Below are 23,910 nucleotides of genomic sequence, written 5' to 3'. Positions count from 1 at the left end.
AAAGGAAAATATATCCATAATGAGGAGAAAATTCACTCTATCAAAGCTGACCCAGAACTGACACAGATATTAGAAACAGCAAACGAAGGCATTAAAAGGTATTACAACTATGTTCTAATACAGTTCTATGAAGCTAAAGATTAAACATGTTATAAAACATGTTATACAGTGACATGTAATATAGTTTTTAAAGCCTCAACTTAAACTTTTAAATGGTTGAAACGAAAATTTACTGGATTGGAGTAACAGCAGATAAGACACTGTAAAAGGAATGATTGGTGAACTTGAAGACTCAGCAATAGAAACTATCCAAAATGAAACATGGAGACAAAACAAAAGAACACCGTATGAATATGAGACAGCTTCAAGCAACCTAATATACATGTGACTGAAGTCCCTAAATAGGAGGAGATGGGGAGAGGGGGGAAATATCTGAAAAAATAATGGCCAAAATTTTTCCAAAATTTCAGAAAGCTAAAAACCTACAGATCCAAGAAACTCAAATTCCAAGCATAAGAAACATGAAAAAAAAGAAATACACAGACAAAACCAAAATTATAGACAAAGAATTCAATACATTTCTCTCAATATTTGATCAATCAAGAAGTCAGAAAATCAGTAAAGATATAGAAGACTTTATCAACACTCTCAACCAATTTGACCTCACCAGTATAGAACACTGCATCCAACAACAGCAGAATACACATTCTTCTCAATTGCACATGGAACACTTACCAAGATAGACCATATTCTTGACCAAAAAAACAAGTGTCAATAAAATTAAAAAGATTCAAGTCATAAAAGTATATTCTCTGATCATAATGAAATTAATTAGTAACCTATAACAAAAAAATCTAGAAAATGCCCAAATATTTGGAAAAGAAGTAATACAATTCTAAATAACCCATGGGTCAAGGAAGAAATCAAAAGGGAAACAGAATGCATTTTGAACTGAAAATGCAAACAGCATTAGAATTTCTGAAGTGCTACTGTCGGTACTTCAGGAGAAATTTTATAGCATCAACCCACATTAGCAAAGAAGAAAGGTCTCAAATCAATTACCTCAGCTCTTACTTTAAGAAACTAGAAAAAAAGAAGACCATATGAAATGCAAAGTGAAAAAAGAAAGTAAGTAATAAAGATCAGAGTGAAAATCAATGAAGTAAACAGAAAAACAGTAAAACATCAATGAAGTCTGAAGCTAGTTCTTTGAAAATATCTACAAAACTAATAAACTTATAGACAGATCAGGGGGGAAAAAATAACAACAATTCACAATCTCAGAGAAATTTACTCATTTTTGCTCTTTTTAAAAATGCATTATTATTAATGCCAATTAAAAATTCAAAGAATATATAAATTTCAATAGGCACTGTACAATCATTGTAATTTTTTTAGACAACTACTTCCATAAAGTGAAAGAAAAACAATATCAGGAATAAAGAGGAGATATCACTGCAGATTTTACAAATATTAAAATGATAAGAGAGTATTATAAACAACTTTGCCAATAAATTCGAAAACTCGAGATGAAATGACAAAACTTTTGAAAGACAAAAACTACACTGAACCTTACTCAAGAAGAAACAGAAAACCTGAACAGTTGTATATATATTAAAGAAATACAATTTTTAGTTTAAAACTTTCCACAAAAGAAACATGCACACCCAGATGGCCTCAATGGTGAATTCTACCAACTATTTAAGGAAAAAAAAAAAATACAAATTGTACATAAACTCTACCAAAAAACTGAAGAGGAAGAAACACCTCCCAATTCATTCTACAAGACCGGTATTACCTCGATACCTAAACCAGACAAAAAATATCACAAGAAAATAAAAGCATAAAACAATACCCCTTATGAACATAGAAGTAAAAAAAAATGAACAAAATTTTGGCAAACAGAATCCAACAATATGTAAAACATATAATATATGACAACTCAAGCGGAGTTTATCCAAGGGTTGGAAGGTTGGTTTAACATTCAAAAATCAACCATTGTAATTTACCATACTAACAAACTAAGTAAGAAAAACCATATGATCTAAAAGATGCAGAAAAAGCATTTGACAAAATCTAACATCTATTCTCAAAACAAAACAAAACTCCCAGCAAACTAGTAATAGAAGGAAATTTCCCTCATCATCAAACAATCTATAGCTAACATCATACTTAATGCTTTCGAAGACTGAGAACTGGCTAGGGTATCTATTTTCAGCACTTTTATTCAACACTGTACTAGAGAGTCTAGCCAGTAGAAAAGGCATTGATTGGAAACAAAGAAGAAAACCTATCCTCATTTATAGGTAAGATGATTGTCTACATAGAAAATTCGAAAGAACAAACAAAAAAACTACTAAAGCTAAGTGAGTCTATTAAAGTTGCAGGATAAAAGTTCAATGTACAAAAGCAGTATTTTTATTTACTAACAATAAACAATCAAAAATTGAAATAAAAAATACCATTTACAATAGCATTTTATTAAACTTAAGGTTAAATATGACAAAAGATGTGCACAACCTGTACACTGAAAACTATAAAACATGCTTAGAGAAATTTCAAAACATCTACATATATGGAGAGAGATACCATATTCATGGGATGGAAGACTCAGTGCTATTAAAAGTCAATTCTCCCCAAACTGATCCACGGATTCAACACCATCCTAATCAAGATTCTAGTAAGCTTTTCTGTAGAAATTGATATGATGGTTATATAATTTATATGGAAATGCAATGGATCTAGAAGAGTCAAAACAACTTTGAAAAAGAACAAAGTTGGAAGATCAATATTACCTGATTTCAAGATTTACTATAAAGCTACAGTCATCAAGACAGTGGTTTGGTACAAAGATATATCAATGGAAAATACAGACAGCACACTAATAGTCCCTCTATTATCTGGACGACTGATTTTCAACAAAGTACAAAGGCAGTCCACTGGAGAAAGGATTGGCATTTCTGCATGTGCTGCTAGAACAGGACATTACAGGCCAAAAAAATGAATTTCCATCTATACCTCGCATCATATACAAAAATCAACTCAAAATACATCATAGATCTAAACTACAAAACTAGAAACACAGGAGAAACTCTTTATTACCTTTTGTTAAGCAAAGATCTCACATATAACACCAAAGCATCATTCATAAAAGAAAAAAATGATAAATTAAACTTCATTAAAATTAAACACTTTTCTTCAAAAGACAGTTAAAGAAAAAAGATATGCCACAGACTGGGCGAAAATATTTGCAAAACACATATCTGATAAAGGACTTGTATCCAGAACACAGAGAACTCTTAAAATTCATTATAAGACAAAAATCTAATGAAAAAATGGCAAAACATTTGATCAGACATTTGAGCAAACATATGGATAGCAAAAATTACATAAAAGATGCTCAACACCATTAGTTATCAGAGAAATCCAAATTAAAACCACAATGAGATACCACTACACATATCTATCAGAACGGCTAAAATTAAGGACTGACCTACCAAGTACTGGCAAGGACATAGAGGAACCAGAAGTATCATGCACTTCTGGTGGGAATGTAAAATGTACAATCCTTTTGAGAAACAGTCTGGAAGTTTCTTAAAAGTTAAACATGTACCTACCAAATGATCTAGCCATTCCTCTCTTATGTATTCACCCAAGAGAAATGAAACATATGACATACAAAGTCTTGCACACAGATGTTCATAGCAGCTTTATATGTAATGACTGAAAACTGGAAAGAATCCAAACACCCATTAACGGATGAATGAATAAATTGTAATATATTTGTCAATGGACTACTGCGCAGCGATAAAAAGGAATGGACTATTGATACACACAACAACACAGATGAATCTCAAAACGATTATGTTTAGTGAAAGAGGCCAGGCCAAAAACAAACAAACAAAAAATTACATTCTATATAAGTAAATATAAAATTTTAGAAAATGCAAACTAACCTATAGTGACAGAAAGCAAATGAATAGATGGATCCCTAGAGATAGGGTGAAGACAGGGGTAGATGGAAGGGAGAAATTACAAAGGTGCACGAGGAAATTTTGTGGGACCCATGTTCATTACAGTATTGTTTTCATGGCTATATACACACATCAAAATTTATCAAATTGTACACTTCATGTCAGTTTATTGTATCTCAATATATCAAAATAAAGTTGTTAAAAATCCACAGGACTTAATATCTAAAGATAGAGTAGGAGTTACAGAGAATACACATGCAAGATCTATTACTACTGAGATTTTCATCTATTTTGACTACTACTGTATCTCCATTGTCTGATCAGTGTCTGGAATAGTAGGGGTTCAGTAAACATTTATAAATGAATAGCCCCCTCCCTTCAAAATAACAGTAAACATGCAAGGGCAGAGTTCTAGAATCTGCCAAGGCTGATTCTAAGTGATTATAAATAAAACACTGGAGGCACTGACAAAATTCTGAGTCATAATTCCGGTTATGTTTATTATTTCTCACAGCAATCTGGTCTCACATATTAAAATGTATATAGATATTAATATAGATTTCTGCTCTAAAACTTATTGTAAACCAATGGACATTCTTAGCCTTATAGGAGAGTTTTTCTAGTATTTATGGCTTTTTTCCAATTGCCAAGATAAAAATATATTTCTTCGACATTCGTCATTGACAATGTACATCTTCACATTTATTTATTTGTTTGTTTATTTTTAGGCGAGGCAACCCTTGGTTGACACACAGATTGCAAGGACCTTGTCAGCTTACAATCCCTTATTTTTTATTTTTTACGCGTACAGCACCTGGTTTCACATTTATTTTAATTTCCTTAATGGAACCACTATTAGACTTATGCTCACTATTCTAAATTATCTAAGGACCTATTTGGTACATTTAAGCTTCCTGTTAAAATAGAATCAATCTATTCTACTGGTTTATAAAGCTTTTGACGTAGCAGAAAATTTAGTCTGATGATCTGAATTTCTTGATTTAAAAAAAAAATCACTGTTCCATAACATTCAAAGGGAGTATTTTCATCCTTAAAAGATGCTATGAATCAATTTTCTTAGCAATGGTGTAGCAGACATTTCAATTACAAATTCTGTCTTCAATCACTATAAACTGTACATTCTTACTGGAGGTCTGCAATAGATGTATTCTGTAGTAACGCTTAATCTGCAAGAGATGAAGTCTTTTTTGAAGGTTCTAGGGGGTAGTGTGTGCAAGGTAGACAAACGCAAACAATACTAGAAGCCACAATAATAAGGATATAAAGGTTTTAATTATGTCTTGTCTCCAGAAAAGCTCAAAACACATCTTAACATTGGACTGATGACATTTCCAATAAATAATAGCTACTCAGCAAGAAGAGGGCATTTGATTTGGTTTGATAGAATATATTGCTAACCATAATAAAATGAATGTGATAATCACATTCCATTCCAAGTAAGCAAAATTCCAGGTTATGCTAAGGAAGTTTTTGAAAGAATGATTTTGTTAATTAGTATAATATTAAAAGGTGGTCACAATTATGAGAAGAAAACTAGGAAGATGGAAAAGTGAAGACAGGAACAGAAGAGAGGTGAACTAATGTTATAATATTCTTGTGTGCTAGGCACTTCATACATGTTATTTCACGTGATACTCCTGACATTCTCATGTAGGTGCTATAACCACCTTTACTTTGCAGAAGAATGGATGCAGAAGGCAAAATAATTCATCCCAAGGTCACATCGCTAACAACAATGGTGCTCAGTTTCTAACCCAGGCCTGTTGACTCCAAAGTCATGATCCTCTCATTACTCTACACAAATTACCATAGAAAGAATTTAGCAGAAGAAAAGCACGTAATATGCTTGGTTTATTTGCTGATGAAAATGTCAGCTGCCAGCTGCAATGACAGAGTGAGTCGCCCTGATTTGACTTACTTCAAGGAGGGATCCCCAACACCAATGCAGCCTCGCAAGCTGAGCTTCCTCAGGAATCCTCCGCATCGCTTTGAGATATTTTCCACCACTCGACCCTTGAATCAAGAAAGTGGAAAAGAAATCTTGTCTTTCATGCTGCTTATTTAACAGCATAGAAACCTGAAATTTAGGAACTGAATATATTTTTTCCGAGTATAGTAGAAGATACTTTGGAACACTCCGACATCCCACTTCTGTCCCCGATGCATAAAGGAGTTGCAAGCATTGAACAATGTTTTCAATTGAAGTGATGAGTATTAAAAAAAAAAGGTACGCTACTTTTTCAAAGCCTTAACCCAGGGCTCAGAGCTACTCTACCAATTACAAAACTTTTGAGGTCAGCTGTGGGAACACTGACTGCTGAGCAGAGATCTAAAGCAACTTTGCTTTAAAAAAAAAAAAAAAAAATCTATTTTAGCTAAACATTACCATTCTAGAAGTTTGAAAATATATCATAAAAGCTCCCCCTCATCCTCCTTAGCAATCACCTATTTAAACACATTTGTGTTGAAAGAGGAACTTGGGCTGGGTACCGGCAGATAGAGGAGGAAAAAAGAAAATGAACATTGATTAAGCGCTTTTACTTTTTCAGACACAATTTTAACACTTTGTTGTAGCTATTATGGCTCATTTAACATTTGCAACAACCTCATGGACTCCACAGTGGAGGTAAGAAGACGTCTGGATCCTTTAGATGTCCCCTAGTATTAGCATGCCCTGTGATTCCTATTTTCAATGGAAAACTACAAGCCAATCCAGGCAGGACTGCTAATGGCCCATACACTTCGGGAATGAGAGTCTGGGTCCCTCCACGAGGAAAAGAACCAGGACCACCTGAAGTACTTGCTGAAGACAAAGGGAATATAGAATGGGTAGCGGAAGAAGATAGTTATAAATACCATGGGACCAGTTATGGAAATGAAAACTACAACTATCATATTTGTTTTCTTTCCCCTTTCGTTCCCTTATCATGTAATATAAGATGAAATGACTTTATATTATAGTATTCAAGTTTTGTAAATTCTACATCATAGTATCTAAGGCACAGAATATCAAGGAGAAGAGTGAACATCACTCGAAGACTTTACCTTCTGAAAAAGGGGGCAATGTGATTTTTGGTTGTACATCAGATAGCTGTATTACGTTAAATGAAATTATAACCTTGTTATTGTTTAGAGATTAAGCTGGTTTAAGGAGATGTATATGGGTGCCAAATTGATAAGGAGTGATCTTGTGATGAATGAACTGACTGGGATACAGGGTGCCCAGACATTTGGCCAAACATTATTCTGGGTGTGTCCGTGAGGGTTTTCCTGGATGGGATTAACATTTGAATCAGCAGAGTAAAGTAGATGGCCCACCCTAGTGTGAGTGGGCCTCATCCAAACAACTGGAGACCTGACTCAAATAAGGCTGAGGGAACTCCTTCTACCTGACTGCTTGAGCTGGACATTGGTCTTTTCTGGCCTTTGGACTTATACTAAAACATAAGCTCTTCCTGGGTCTCGAATCTGCCAGCTTTCAGACTGGAACTTATACCATCAGCTCTGCTGGTTCACAGGCCACTAGACTTGGACTGGAGCTACACACTGGCTCTCCTGGGCATCTGGCTTGCCGATGGCAGATCCTGGGACTTCTCAGCTTCCATAATCATATGACCCAATTTCTTATAACAAATCTCTCTATATCTATACACACATATCTTATTGGTTCTATATCTCTGGAGATATCCTGACTAATACAGATTGGATCCATTACCTTCATTTAGCAAATAAAGACATCAAATAATTAAATTACCAAAGTTACATGTTAGTGAGTCACAGAGATAGGGTTCTAACAGGTTTATCTGATTCTAAAGCCTGTGTGCTCTGCACAGCTATTCCCTCCACAAGGGAGGAAACACTGAAAAGCACCATTCATTCATTCATCCATTCATTTATTTTTTAGGTGAGGCAATCCTTGGTTGACCTCACAGATTGCAAGAACCTTGTCAGCTTACAATCCCTTATTTTTCTTTTTAAATTTTTTACACCTACAGCCCCTGGTCTTCCTAGGTGGTCTCCCATCCAAGTACTGACCAGGCCCGACCCTGCTTAACTTCCGAGATTAGACAGGATCGGGCTTATGCAGGGTAGCATGGCCGTAGACTTATTTGTTTTTTAATACTATTATCCTTACTTTATAAAACTGCAATCTTGGCACTGAACTGTAAGCACTAAGAATGCACTAGGACACATCAAACCATAGGATCATAGGATCAGAACTCACACCTATTATTATCTGGCTAACTCTTACTTAAGTTAAAAATCTAAACTTTGATATTGCTAGTGGCTTTATTTATATTTTTTTGAATATTACCTAAGTTAATAAAAATTCCTTCTGGAATTTTTCAAACAAAATTCTAGACAATTGTAAAATAAGCTGTTGTCATTTACGGGGGGCAGGGGAGAGATTATGATTTGGAAATACAAGATAAATATTTAAGTACTGAAAACAGCAAAAACAAAACACAACTACACACCAATGTCTACAAATGGAGCACATCGTATATTTTTCTTCATTTCAAGTTAGTTGCATTTATATAAGCTTTTTATTCTTCCTTTCTTTGGAGTAAAAGTTTTTGTACTAGAATAAAAAAATTACAGTCAGAATTTTCTGCTCCATTGTTTACAACTAAGAAGAAAAAATGAGGAAACCCTTTCTAACTGCAAAATTCAAGTTCTATGTATATTATCTATAAGATAGTATAGTGAAGGTATGCAGGGCTTTAGAGAAAAATAAGACCTAACTGGAGGGACCCTTGGAGTTAAGATTTTTAGATTAACATTCTACTTGGTTATTTGTCACTTTTGGCCTGGCAGCATCTTTAATAACCATGAAGACGATGACAACAAAATGTCCAACTTTTAAAGGTATGGAAAATGCATAAACATCAGGGAAACACTCAGGAAAGAGTAATGCTAAAGGAAAGGCACAATGCACACTTGTCATCTGGATGATTTTGCCTCTTCTCTGAAATGTGACAGTCGTATAATCGACTGTTCGAGGTATCTATATTCTCCTCTTACCAAGTGAGTGACCTTGGGTAAGTTACTCAAACTTTCTGAGCCTCAGTTTCTTCAATATGGTGTTTTTCAGAGAATTAAATGACAATATATATAAAGTGCTTGGAGTAGTGCCAGGCACACAGTATTAGTATGTGAATCCTGATCCTTGGCATCTCTCTTCTCTCAACATATCTAAAAATCACCACTTTTGTCCCAAAGAAGTGAATTTGAAGCCATCTGTTTATCCATGGAATACTTCCCAGTGACTACCTGGAGGGTCCAGTTTAGGGACTGTGGGAGGCCCCAACACTTGGTTCATAATCTACCTGGATTCAAGGTGCTGGCCCCAAAGGGACCTAAGCAGTATTAGACTAGATTGAAACCCTGGTGCCAATGATTTCATGTAATTCTTTACATAGCTGGTGAACCATGTACTACCCTCTTATCTAGTGGAAGTAGTCTTAGGTATTTCTGCAATGTGTTTATACAGCTGCAGTCAGCAGTCAGCTCAAATTCTGAAATCAAATAATGCACAAGATAGTGATATTTAGTTGAAATAGTATTTTTTAATCTGAATTTAAAAGTTTTTAAAGTACCTTCCAAAAAGTTGCGTACTTGAAAAAAATCACCAAAGAAAACTGAGGAGACAAAAGGAACCACATAAAAAGAAAAAAAAATCTCTTGCAAAAATGTTTTTAAAACAATGGCTCTCCTTTGGCCAGTAGAAATAGCTACAATTTTTGGAATTTAATGAACAAAGATCTAGAGATTATCAGTTTGAAGGGGACTTACACGTCAGCATGTTTGGATGGGACACTGTTGCAATCATGGCTATTAAGTCTGGAAAGAGCATTGAAGAACTCCTAATTCAGGGACCACAGTCCAAGCCAGGAACTAGAGCTTATCTTTCCACGACAGGTATGAAGCCCTGAAGTCCCTGTACCCTTCCAAGCTCAGGGCACTGCAACCAACTGTAGGTGACCTGTGCTCAGCCCCACCTGCTCCAGGTGCTCTGCTCACTGGTTTGAGGTGGGACCAGAGGCAGCAAGTAACCTAGAAGGTGGGACCAGACGCAGCAAGTAACCTAGAAGGAGGTAAAAGGCCTTTACAACTGGCCGTTAGTTCTTCTAGGTAACACCAAGTTAAGTAACTCCCAGGAAATTGTTTGGACCCATCCCACTTTTAAACACATCCATTTCCTTATCCATTAAAAAAATACATAAAACATACACTTTGGTAAAAATATTGGATGAACACGCTGCATACATAATGGAATTAAAATGCAGTTCCACTGCTGTAACTGAGCTGGCTAAACTAGAACTGAGTAAGATTTTACTAACATTGGGTAATAAACTTCAGAACCTCCAGATCCTTAAAACAGCTAGAAATTACTATATGCAGTGCTCTTTTTTACTTCCCTCTTTTTGGTTAGAAATTGGTATTTAATATTAAAGTTGTTTTAAAATAAGCTTTTCTCTTTTGGTCAGGTTTGCCACTCTTAAATGGAGATATACATGTTTCCAGATAGATCCACCAGAATCCTGGAATTATAAAAGGTTTTAAAGATTATTTTATAGATAATAAGACTGAGGCACTGAGAGATCACGTGGCCCAAGGGGCTGAACTGGGAGACGCTTGGTGACACCTCCAGCCTCACTCCTGGGCCCATGCTCCTGCCGCTTCTCCATTCTTGGTGCTGACCTAGAATTCTCAGTGGATCTTTCAGATCGACAAATATTTGTCAACAGTCTCCTAAGATCAAGGCATTGAACCAAGTGTTAATGATGTTGCTGTGAGGCTTTAAAAAGCTGAGTGGTACAACATGCACAAGGGAAAAAGGTAATCTGTTACTGATACAGAGCAAAAAGTAAAATACAAGCAAAATTTTGGCCTCGATGTATACAAATACCTTCCAGGTTTTTTTCCTCTCTATTCTACCTTGGCACCTTAAATTTAAATGCAACAAAATAAAAAGGAAAGAGTGAACAGTTCACTTATATTTTTAAAAAGTCCTTTGTCTAAAACAAGATTAACTTACCTCTACATCCGTTTGAAAGTTAAAAAGATCTATTCTTTGCCAGTTGCTTCCATCCAGGGCTAAGATGTTCCAAGCCTGGGAGGAGGAAGTAAAGGAGGAAAGATTGGGGTGAAAGAGATACATTTATTAAGACTGTTAAAGCTTTAATTCTTTTTTTTTAGGCGAGGCAACCCTTGGTTGACCTCACAGATTGCAAGGACCTTGTCAGTTTACAATGCCTTATTTTTTATTTTTTACGCTTACAGCACCTGGTCTTCCTAGGTGGTCTCCCATCCAAGTACTAACCAGGCCAGACCCTGCTTAGCATCCGAGATCAGACAAGATTGGGCTTGTTCAGGGTAGCATGGCCGTAGACAGAAACTGTTAAAGTCTTGATTCTACCTTCATCTTTTCAAACTTTTATTCTTGAAATACATTAAATAATCGAATATGGAATTATGATAACATTGTGTTATGTTAAGTATAAAGTATGACATTTTAATTTTTAACTGTTTACTGGAACTACAACTCATCCTCATTCTAATAAAACTTGATATTTACTGATTAGAAATCTGGTTAATACTCTACCTTGGAAATCTGTGCACATCGGCACAAAGTTACTATATCCAAGAAGGAAAATATTCTAGGAAGAAAGGCAAAAAACACAAAAATGAGATGGTGTTAACATTTCAGGATATTTGTAACTTGAAAGATAAAATCTAATGCACCTTCTGGATATAAGTTATTTTCAAGATTCTTCAATTTGCAATACACAAGTGTGCCATAATTTTACATCATTACTATGAAATATTAAATGCACATTCCTAAGTTGTTTTAAACACGCTACACAAATTCCCTTAAAATAGAACTCATTAAACTTTTATTTCCCTTGTTCTAAGGCATGGACATGTGACAGTAGATCATAACTTGTTCTATTCAAAGACCAACTCTCTCATCTCGCAGACACTGAGCTTGGTGAGTGCGAAATCCTTCTAATTCTTGTGCCCCTAACACATGGGGCAAACCCTTCTTTTGGCAGTAAATTCAGGTTCAGATGCCTGAGCCTCAAATGACATGGCCAAGAGAAGCTCAATAAAAAACCCATTTGATTTTGATGTATTTGTTCAAAGTACAGAAAGATGGAGCTCATTAGCTGGCAAGGTCTATAAATGAGCAGTTTGGGGTTTTTTGTTGTTGTTGTTGTTTTGTGAGCAAAAGCAAAGAAGCCACAGAAGACAGGAAAGATGGGGCGGCGGGGCAGGGAGGGAGTAAAGAAAAACAGAGAAGCACACCAAAGCTTAGTTATCCTTGGTAATGCCCCTAAAGGAAGCAGTTGCTATCATGGCTGGGGTCTGAGTCAGGTCCCGACGTTCTGACATTCCGGCAGTGAAAGAGATGAGTTGCTGATGATAGCAAAGTGGCAAACAGCTGTGTGTGTCTCAGTGCTGTGCACTGACAGCTAAAAATGAAGAGCTTTTCCATGAGAAGAAGGGTAAATGGGCATGAGGTGAGGGATAATAACAGGATCTAAGTTTCATAGTCCTGGAAGGTAAATATGAGGGTCTGTACCTGTGTGTGTGGAAGGAGGAAGGGTGAAAGGGCAAACAGCCACCTATAAGCGCTTCAAAATTCTTCGAAGGTAACAGTCCATGGTGAGTTGAAAATCAATGGGCTCTGGGAAGAACAGCAAAAAACCAGCAGAGCGTTGTACACTACGACAACGCACCCACAAGCAGCATGAGGCTAGCGTCAGCACAGGTACCATTCCACAACACAAGTTGCAATCATTTTCTAGTGAAAAGCAAAGGACAGAAGCAGAAGGGCTATACCGACCTTAAAAGAGTCAAGGGAACTTTGTGCACAGAAAAATGCTGGTGGCTGAAAATGTGGACTTATATATGTAAACATATTTCAGGGTGTCTGCACACCTACAGTGCCTCTAGGGAAATACATCTTGCCCCATTCCCAAGCCCTCCTGCCACAAATGTCTGTGTTCTATGACATATGACTATTCCACAATAAGCCACAACTTACTATCAGCTCCCTAAAAAACCAAGGACCAGAGAGGGAAACAAGTACAGTACAGTAAAATCATATTTCATGCTGGGGTTGGGTTCTAAAGTACAAGCTGAAGGTGAACAAAAAGTTAGCTAAGTTTTCCTTGAAAATCCCTTGTGAATGTACCCTATCATCTCTTGGTAGTGATAATAATACTTACGATAATAAAATGATAATAAAAATAGTTAACATTGATTATGTACTTAACTGTGTGCTAGCTACAGTTTATGTTAGTCATTTAATTGTCATGACAATGCTATGAGGTGCTAGTATTATCTCAATTTTATAAATAAGGACACTGAGCACAGAGAGGTTAGGTAACTTGCCCAGACCACACAGATAGTAGGAGCTAGGATTTTAACCCAGGTAGGCTGGCCTGAGAGCCCAAGCCCATGAATAGTACATACACTGCCTCAGAAAATTGAACTCAGCTGTTTTTTCCCTCAGGATTTGACTAGATGCTATTTCTTCATCTGAACAGCAGATGTAGTAGTTCGTGTTCAGTGAGCATGCTGTGTGGAAAACACAGATCACACTAACCGAAGCAAGATGCTCACATATTCAGACACACGTGAGAACTCATGGCTGGAACACAGTTCACATTTCTCATCTCATGCTTACTACTCAATTTTATGGTTACTGAATGGAAAAGCAGACTGGCTTTAGTATTTACATTATTTTCCCTCTCCCCACCCCCCATGAATATATTTGGTTGAATTTGCAGAAGTTAATAGGCATGACAGGACTCCAAACTACTCAACTGCAGCCTAAGCCAAATTCCTGGATCATGTCTCAATGAATAAAATAAATGCCCTAAATGACAGAGCTGGGACACTGGCAATGGAAACAGAGCTAGCTAGAGGAGGTAGAGCAGTGAGATATTGAGTTCTGGCCCTTCCAAAACATTTTTTTCCTGAAAATTGCTTCCCACCTCAAATGTGAGAACTTCACCCCCATTAGGAAAGCACTGTGATGGCAACTTGGTTATAAAGAAAGAAATATATACAGGGATATATAGAAGCATATGTACTGCTGGCCTTTGTACTCTGTTCCACTGGTCTGTTTGTCTAACTTTGTACCAATAAGATCCCATTTTAATTATGAAGCTTTATAATAAGTCTTGATGTCGGGCAACATAAGTCCCTCAATTTTGCTCTTATTCATCAAGATTACCTTGGTTATTCTTGGCTATTCTTGGTTCTTTGAATTTCCATTTATGTTTTAGTATCAGCATATCAATTTCCACCAGAAAATGATGAAATTTTTATTAGGATTATACTGAACTTATAGAAACTTTGGGGAGAACTAAGATCTTTACATTAAATCTTCCAATCCAGAAACGTGATATATTCCATTACGTATTTAGGACTTCTTAAATTACAGTAATTTTGGTAGTTTTCCACATCGATTCTGTGTTCATTTTTAGATTTTCCCCTACCTTTTCAATTTTTTAAAGTTACTTTGTTACACCTTGTAAAATACCTGTTTTGCACATACATCATCTTATCTCTTGAACCTTAGCTTATTGCCCCTTTATTTATTAAAAATAAGAGCAAATAGTACATAAAGTTCCCATATATTACTCCCCATCTTGACACACAGTTTCCCCTATTATTGACACCTTATATTAATGTGGCACATTTGTTACAATTAATGAACTAATATTAATACATTATTATTAACTAAAGTACATAGTTTATGTTAAGGTTACTCTTTGCATTATATAGTTTTAGTTTTTGATAAATGCATAATGACATATATCCACCATTACAGTATCCTACAAAATAGTTTACCACCCTAAAAATCACCTGTGCTTCACCTTCCCTCCTTCCCCATGAACCTCTGGCAACCACTGATCTTTTTAATGTCTCCATAGTTTTGCCTTTTCCTTCATGTAATTGGAATCATACAATAGATAGCTGTTCAGATTAGCTTCCTTCACTTAGTGATATGCGTTTAATGTTCCTGCCTGTCTTTTAGTGGCATGACAGCTCATTACTTTTTATTGCTGATTAATATTCTATTGTATGGATGCATGAGAGTTTGTTTATCCATTCATCTATGTAAGGACATCTTGGTTGCTTCCAAGTTTGGGTGATTATGAATAATTCTGCTATAAACATCTGAATGTGGGTTTTTGTGCGGATATGTTTTCTACTCAGTTAAATAAATACCTAGGAGTGTGACTGCTGTCATATAAATTAGTGTTTAGCTTTGTAAGAAACTGCCAAACTGTCTTCCAAAGTGGCTGTGCCATTTTAATTCCACCCCCAGCAATGAAGGAGAGCTCCTACTGCCCATTTTTCAATTGATTTGTTTTCTTGTTGCATTTTAAGAGTTCTTTATATATTTTAGATATCAGTCCTTTATCATGTTTTTGGAAAATATTTTCCCCCAGTCTTTGGCTTGCTTTTTCATTCTCTTACCAGAGAAGTTTTTACTTTTAATAAAACTTAGAAGTCTAACTTATCCATTTGTCTTTCATGAATTATGCTTTAGGTGTTATATCTAAAAATTCACTGCTAAACCCAAAGTCACCTACATTTTCTCCTATGCTTTCTTCTAGAAGTTTTATAGTTTTGCATTTTACAGTTAGGTCTATGATCCATTTCAAGTTGATTTTTGTGAAAGGTGTAAGACAGAGGTCTCCAACCCTTTTGGCACCAGGGACTGGTGTTCCTATGAGAATCTCATGCCTGAGGATCTGAGGCGGAGCTGAGGCGGTGATGCTAGAGCTAAAGAGCAGCTGCAAATACAGATGAAGCTTCTGGCTCTCCCGCTACTCACCTCCTGCTGTGCAGCCTGGTTCCTAACAGGCCACAGACTGGTACTGTTCCATAGCCTGGGGGTTGGGAACTCCTTGTGTAAAGTCTGTGTCTACATCATTTTTACATATAAACATCCAATTGTTTCAACACCATTTGTTGAAAAATATATACTTCCTTCATTGAATTGCTTTTGTTCCTTTATTGAAGATCGGTTTACTTTCTTTGTGTGGCTTTATTTCTAGGCTCTCTATTCTGGTCTGCCTTGGTGAATGTTCCATGTGATTCTGAGAATGTGTATTCTGCTGCTGTTGGAAAAAGCATTCTATAAATGTCTATTAGATCCAATTGACTGATAGTGCTGTTTGGTTAAACTATATTATTACTGATTTTCTCCCTGCTGAATCTGTCAGTTACTGATAGGATAGTGAAATTTCTAACCATAATAGTAGTTCTGTACAGTTTTTTCTGCAGGTCTATCAGTTTTGCCTCGCATATTTTGACACTCAATTGTTAGGTGCATACATGTTAAAGATTATGTCTTCTTGGAGAATAAACTCCTTTATCATTATGTAATGCCCCTCTTTATCCATGATAATTGTCCTTGTTTTAAAGTTATCTTTGTCTGAGATTAAGATAGTTACCCTAGCTTTCTTTTGATTAGCATTAGCATGGTACATCTCCTCCATCCCTTTTTAAATGTGTCTTTATATATAATGGTTTGTTGTAGAAAACACATATAGGTGGGTCTTTATTTTTTTTTGTTGCACTCAGTACTTATGTTTGTAACTATTTTCTATTCAATGAACTTTTTATTATCTTCTCTTTTTTTTTCTGCCTTCTCTGGTTTTAAACAAATATTGTATATGATTCTATTTTATCCCCTCTGCTAGCATATCAGTTATATTCTTCAAAAAATATTTTTGGTAGTTGCCCTAGAGTTTACAATATGTATTTACAAATAATCTAAGTCCACTTTCAAATAACACTGTACCACTTCTTGGGTAGTACAAGTATCTTAAAACAGAGTATTTCCAATTCCTTCATCTTGATCCTTAAAACATAGTCGTCATTCATTTCATTTACCCATATGCTATAATCACCCAATACACTGTTAAGAGTAAAAATAAATATTTTATTTTGCCTTCGCTTATTCCTTTTCTGATGCGTTTCCTTCCTTTTTGTAAACCCAAGTTTCTGACCTATACAATTTTTTTCTCTCTCTGAAGAACTTCAATATTTCTTGCAAGGCAGGTGCACTGGCAACAGATTTCCTGTTTTTGTCTGAAAAATTTGTATTTCTCCTTCACTTTTGAAGGATAATATTGCTGGATACAGAATTCTAGCTCAGTGATTTTTTTCTTTCAATATCTAAAATATTTCACTACACTTTCTTGCTTGACTAGTTTGTAATGAGAAGTGTACCTTTATTTCTCTATAGGTGCTTTTTCACTCCCCTAGCTTCCTTCAATATTTTTCCTGTATCTTTGGTTTTCTGCAGTTTGAATAAATTATTCCTAGGTGTAGGGTTTTGTTTTTTGTTTTTATGTCTTATTTTAGTATTTTTCCCACTTGATGTTCTCTGAGCTTCCTGAATCGATGGTTAAATTTAAATCTGTCATTAAATTTGAATCTTCTAAGCCAGTATTGCCTCAAGCATTTCTTCTGGTAGTGCCATCATGTGTATGTTACATCTTCTATAATTGTCCTACAGTCCATCTTTTGAGATAGCACAAGGTTTTGTTCCTTCGTTCTATTAATATAAATTACACCAATTAAATCAATATTGGACTTGACCATAATACGTTAACCTTTTTATATATCACTGGACTTGTTCTGCTAATATATTGTTTATTCATGAATTTCATTTCTTTAACGGATGACTCCAGATTTTTAACTTCTGTTGACTTTTGAAAGTTGTGTTTAACAGTTTTTTAGAAAGCTGAGTCCTAAGAATTGTTTTTATTACTGATTTTTAAAATTGAAGTAAAAATCACCTAACATAAAATCAATCATTTTAAAGCATATAATTCAATAACATTTAGTCCATTCACAATGTTGTGCAACCGCCATCTCTATCTAGTTTCAAAATATTTTCATCCTCCCAAAAGAAAACACTATAACTATTAATCAGCCACACTCTATCCCTTTAGTCCCTGGCTACTGCCAATTCACCCAAAGAATTCTAGGTTCGCATTTCATTGGCACATACAAATTTTTTCCCACTTTTTGCTTCTATTGTTGCTGATGAGAGACCTATTGTCAATTTAACTGCTAATCTTTTTAAATAATCTTACTCATCTTGCAGATTTAAGACTTTTCTTTGTCTTTGAAGTTCTGTTTTATTATAATATGTCTAGATATAAATGTATCTTTATTAATCTTGTTCAGAGCTCATTGTGCTACTTCAATCTGAGGATTCAAATATTTAATCCATTCTTAAAAATTTTCAGTGACTCTGCGTCAAATATTTCCCCTCCTACATTTTCTCTATATTCCTTATCTACAATTTCCTTTACACATATGTTGAATCATCTAATCCTATCTTCTGGTTCTCTTAATCTTTTCTACATTTCAATATCTTTATCTCTATGCTGAATTATGCATAAATTTCCCATCTCTATCTTCCAGTTCTCTAATTCTCTTTTCAGCTTCATCTAATAGCTGCTTAATTCATTTACTTTCCTTATGGTGGATCATTTCCTTAGGTAACCTGTAATATTTTATCATGACCTCATTTTTGTCTGATTATTGATGTGTGGAAAGCTTATACATTTTGGTTTATTAAATGCCCCTACAAAGTTATTTCACATTTGATTTTGCCAAGCTCTCCCAAAGGTTGCATCTTTCCAGCATAAACTTTACATTAACTTCTAAGCTTGGAATTTCTGAATCATCTACACATAGGATTAGATTTTTCAAGAAAGACTTCTTCCTCTTCACCCAAAGCCCTGACCAGAAAGAAGCTTTTTTTGTTTTGTTTTGTTGTTTTTGTCCCATCATATATGGTGAGGGAACCTTTCCAGGGTTTCTGCATTATGTAGTAGTCACATATTCAATTTCTCCCCTTCTACATGCAAGGCCTCATCTCCCTTCTCTGTGTGGCATTAAAATCCCAGCCACTGTCTATTATAGATAGCCTGTTACTAGTTTGCTAACCACGCTAGTAATGAGTATACTAAGATCATTTATTTTTTGAACTATTTACTTATTTGTTTATTATAATCATTGTTTCTCTGTGTTGATATGCTAGCCCAATTATAAGGTTACAAGATCCAGAAGTCAGGTGTTCCTTTTCTTTGATGACAATTAACAGCATGGTATAGTGAATGCTCTTCAGGGTAGGATATCAACGACCCTTCACTTCCATTACTGTAGCAAAGAAAACTAAGTATATGAGCTAGTTGATTTTTTTTTTTTTTTTAAGGCAAGGTAATCCTTGGTTGACCTCACAGATTGCAAGGAACTTGTCAACTTACAATCCCTTATTTTTTTTTTTACATCTATAGCACCTAGTCTTCCTAGGTAGTCTCCCATCCAAGTACTAACCTACTTAGCTTCCAAGATCAAACGGGATCGGGCTTGTTTGGGATAGTATGGCCGTAGACTGAGCTAGTTAATTTTTGACTAGACACATGACCTATAGAACTGAATAATCTGTTAAACTTGAAGTTTGTGCTCTGAATAGAATAAAAATTATGTGCTTTATTTCTATGGGTGAATATATGAACATCTGTGAGGGTTTTTTTTTTTTTTTTTTGGTAGCTTATAAGACTTGCATATCCTGCAAACAATTTTTTTGACTGAAGAGCAAAAACGTATAGAAGTAAAAACATGTGATTTAAAGTCAATCTTGGTTGAAGTCTCAGACCCACACAGACCTTTTAAACTCCAAATCTCATATTTAACAACTGTGGAATCTTTATCAACTCATTCAACCTCTGAGCCTCAGATTTTTCATCTGTAAAATCAAGATGATTAAAGCTGTTTTATCTACCTCAAAAGATTGTTTTGATTATCAAGTGATAATCGTGAAATTGCTACACTGTACTCAAGAAACACTCCTTTTCCCCAGAAAATAATCATTAGTAATCTTAACTGAAGGAATGGTGCACATTGAGAACAATTTCTTTAAAAAAGTGAATAAACAGAAAAATCAACAGTTTCTCTCAAACTGGAACTAGAGTCTTAATAGGACTTTAGGAAAATGTTGGAAACTTTAAATTATCACATGAACATCAGTTGTTCTGCTAGGAATTGCTGTAGGTTAAGAGTGGCAATAAGCCCCAGAATATGATGACTTTCTGCATTTCTGTATTTGCATACTTCCTCCATATCCTTGGATCAGCTAGGATAACAAAAAGTGATGCCTAACCCTCCCCACATTCTTCAAAGAACTACCTACTTAGAGTAATACCCCCTAAGATGAAAATATAGGCTTTCTTTTGTGCAAATGTCTTTGAAGTGTGGATACAGAAAACAACATTTTCCCTGAAGATCATTAAACCTGTGTTCATACACCAAGGTACATGAATGAAAACAATTATATTCTTTAAGCAAATGTTAAATTTGAGGTTTCAGAGTATTGGTTTAGTGATGTTATCTATGGGGGGGGGGACCCTTTAAGTTCCATGAGTTTTTTAAGGGCAACTTCAAAGAATTCAACCATGAGGCAAACATGTACATTTACTCCAACTGCTGAGATAAGGAAATTCTGAAACTGAAACACTACTTTATTTTCCCTACAGTCTAACCCTATAGAACTACACAAAGCAAAGACTCAGATTTTCTGAAAGGAAATCAGATCACTAAACAGTAATTATGAGCGAGAACTAAAAGAGTTTACCATTTCAGAAATGTTTCCAAAAGTATAGACACATTTACACTTGTTATCTGAGAGTGTGAGAGCTGAGGTATATTAAAGAGATATTTATCTTTAATTTGTCCATCTTTTTATTGTGTCACTTGCCAAAACCATCAAGTTTTTAAATGTAAAATCTAATAACAGATTAAAGAAAAAAAAATGACTCCAAAATAGCAAAAGAACATGAATATACAGTGTCTCTTTGGTTTTGACCCTCCATATTTTCAAGAGAAGTTAAAGCTAAGTTAATTAGCTCATTATTAATATTGTAATCATTACATTTTCTGACAAAAAAATAGATATTGTGTGGCTGGGTTCCAATTATTCTATTACTAATTCATGAATAGTTTTCATCATAAATATTGGGCACTAAATAGCAATTAAACACCAAAAAAGAAAATTACCTTCTGACTAATTTAAAAGATGTTTTAACAAGAAAAGTATGGGCAAAAGGAAGAACAATGACTTCATGCAAATGCAGGAGGCTGAAACAATGATGAATTCACTTCTCCCATAATTCTAGTAATCTTAAAGAATACATAATTGAGTTCCCAGAAAAGATTTGATTTTTAAAATATAAGTTAACTGATAGATGGGAAATATGAGATTTTCCACAATTAGACAACTGCACTATGGACCTGGAGAGGAAAGATTCGCAAAGTCAACAATGGAAAGGAAATCCAGGTAGAATGCATTATTAAGATTGAATCAAATTATAACAAAAGATGAAGAAAGTAACTGGATTTTAACAAAAGTCATTTGAGAAATTAACAGTGAACTTAGTAAGGTGGCGATTCAAGAGGCTGGAACACAGCAAAAGGGAACAGTTCTAAATGAGAAAATGAGAGACAAAATAGTCATGAAGATTAGGGATACTTAACCCTCAAAGACAGCCAACGGGAGATGCAGCACCAAGATGGTTAGGCACAAGAACGAAAAACAGTAATAAGAAGACAAACCAGGAAAACAATAAAATGCAGCAGACCTTCTTTATACCTTTCAAACTTTTCACAGATCTTTTTATTAGGAATACTCTGATACATACAAAAGACTATATGACATTCTGTAGTCCTTAATAATAAAACTGTATGAATCGCCAAGCTTAAAAACTAGAACACTACTAGTATCACTGCACCTACTTTGTGTCCCTCCCTTTATTTCCTTTCTCCACCTCTCGATCAATAAACACACTCCTGATTTTTTTGTTCCCTTGCTTAATAGTTTTATCACAATGTATATATTCCTAAACAATATACCATGTAGTTCTGCTTAATTTTGAATCTTATGAAAATGGTACATGCTGTACCTGTCTTTTGCACCTAGCTTTTTTTTCATTCAGCACTATAACACTAAGACTTATCAGTGCATTTCTAATTACATTAATAAAGAAAGAGATACCTTGATATGGGGTGCTTCTAGCACAAAAATCTAAAATATGTGACATCTGCTTAGTGGCTGACAGCAAGAGAAACATGTATCAGAGCTGGTAACACAAATATACTTGTTATGTGGTAGTACTGCCTATGAAAATGGGGAGGGCAGACAAAGCATGCAGATCTGGAGAAGAGGTTAGAAAGTGCTAAAATGTTAGTGACTAATGGTTTCTCCTTGCTGTATTAGCAAGGCATTACAAGAACGTACTTGGGAAAGAACTGATAATAAAACTGGTTTGTAAGCAGAAATAAAAGGGGAGAGAGTAAAGAAACTGAGGACCTCAGAAAGCTGGAAAAGCCAACTATTTCTAAATATCACATGATAAAAAATAAGACTTAAAAGCACCTTAGGCCACAAGACATTATTCAGACTTCTTTAAAACAGAATAACTAAACCCTGTAGCAAAGATCAGATTAATTGCTCCCTTTCTTTCTGAGCCTATTGTTTTGGATGTCTCAAGATAGATACGACTGAGAAAGAGAAGCATAAGGGAAAGGAGGCAAACAATAAAATAAAGGAAACTCGAGGCTATAGTTTAAGAAAGAACTGTAGGTGTGGTTACTGGCACAGGGAACTAACTAAAGTGAAGCAGGTTAGAAGACTACCAAATTCTTAAATTCTGTCGAAGAATTCATAACCGATCCTAAATTGTACTATGATTATAATCTAATCCTCAGGTCTCCAACAAAACTGCATAAGAAATGGCTATGGAAAAGAATAGCCCTCTATAAAGGAATATTCCCAAACATCTACTTCAGATACAATTATGGAAGATAAGGAGCAAGGAAGAACCCTCTGGAGGTTGGAGTTAAGAATCACCAGAACCAATGGTAAGGAAGTCCCTCCCAAAAACAGAATAGGAACTTCCCCTACTCTAGGACAAGGGGGACTTCATAATGCCTGCCTAGCAGAATTCATTGTTGCTAGAGAACAGTAACTGCTATATGTCATCCATTCCTTCCCTTCCCAAATTTTATTGTTGACTGGTTACCCTGTCAACAATATTCTGAATTAAGAGTGAGGGACAGTAGTTGGGGGAAGATAACAAAACCATAAAGAACCACATCCAGATCTGATGGAGAGAACTGTATATCACCCACATAAGAAAGTACCAAATAGAAATGAAGAGCTGAATACAATACAATATGATAATGGAAGACTACAATAACTGAATTGAAAAATACACTAGAAGGGTTAAAGAGCAGACTAGATGAAGCAGAAGAAAGGCTGGATGACATCAAAGAAAGAGCAGTGGAACTCAATCAGAGTAGCAAAAAGAAAAAAATTTTTTTAAGTGAAGATAGCTTAAGAGACTTATGGGACAACATCAAGTAGACTAACATTTGCATTACAGGAGTCCCAGAAAAAGGAGAGAAAAAGGGGTAGAAAATTTATTTGAAGAAATAGTGTCTTAAAACTTCCCTAATCTGGGGATGGACAGTTCCAAAAGAAATGAACCCAATTAGACCCATACCATGGCACATTATCATTAAAGTGTCAAAGTTAAAGACAAGAAGAGAATCTTAAAAGCAGAAGGAAAAACAACTTGCTATGTACAAGGGAACCCCTATAACACTTGGCAGAAACCGTGCAGGCCAGATGGGAGTAGCATGATATATTCAATGGGCTGAAAGAAAAAACTTCCAAGCAAGAATACTCTATCTAGGATATCGGTCATTCAGATTTGAAGACGAGATAGAGTTTTCTAGTCAAGCAAAAGCTAAAGGTCTTATAAGAAATGTTAAAGTGACTTCTTTAATCTAAAACTAAAGG

General features: G+C 35.2%; 1 protein-coding gene and 2 pseudogenes across 1 annotated transcript in view; all 3 read right to left on the bottom strand.

The window, feature by feature from the left end:
- The window catches only part of FBXL2 (F-box and leucine rich repeat protein 2), a 71,105-nt gene that overhangs the window by 14,012 nt on the left and 33,183 nt on the right, over positions 1–23,910 (bottom strand). The window contains exons 3-5 of the mRNA XM_023528461.1: positions 11,605–11,659; positions 11,038–11,112; positions 5,914–6,008 (exon numbers count right to left, since the gene is read on the bottom strand). Coding sequence (XP_023384229.1) covers positions 5,914–6,008; positions 11,038–11,112; positions 11,605–11,659 — 225 coding nt within the window. The remainder of the gene's footprint in view (positions 1–5,913; positions 6,009–11,037; positions 11,113–11,604; positions 11,660–23,910) is intronic.
- On the bottom strand, positions 7,982–8,100 carry LOC111736317 (annotated as a pseudogene).
- Positions 11,274–11,392, bottom strand: LOC111736622 (annotated as a pseudogene).

Source organism: Pteropus vampyrus, unplaced genomic scaffold (genome assembly GCF_000151845.1).
Source record: "Pteropus vampyrus isolate Shadow unplaced genomic scaffold, Pvam_2.0 Scaffold1, whole genome shotgun sequence".
Classification (NCBI taxonomy): domain Eukaryota; kingdom Metazoa; phylum Chordata; class Mammalia; order Chiroptera; family Pteropodidae; genus Pteropus; species Pteropus vampyrus.
This window is presented reverse-complemented; position numbering and strand designations above follow the sequence as displayed.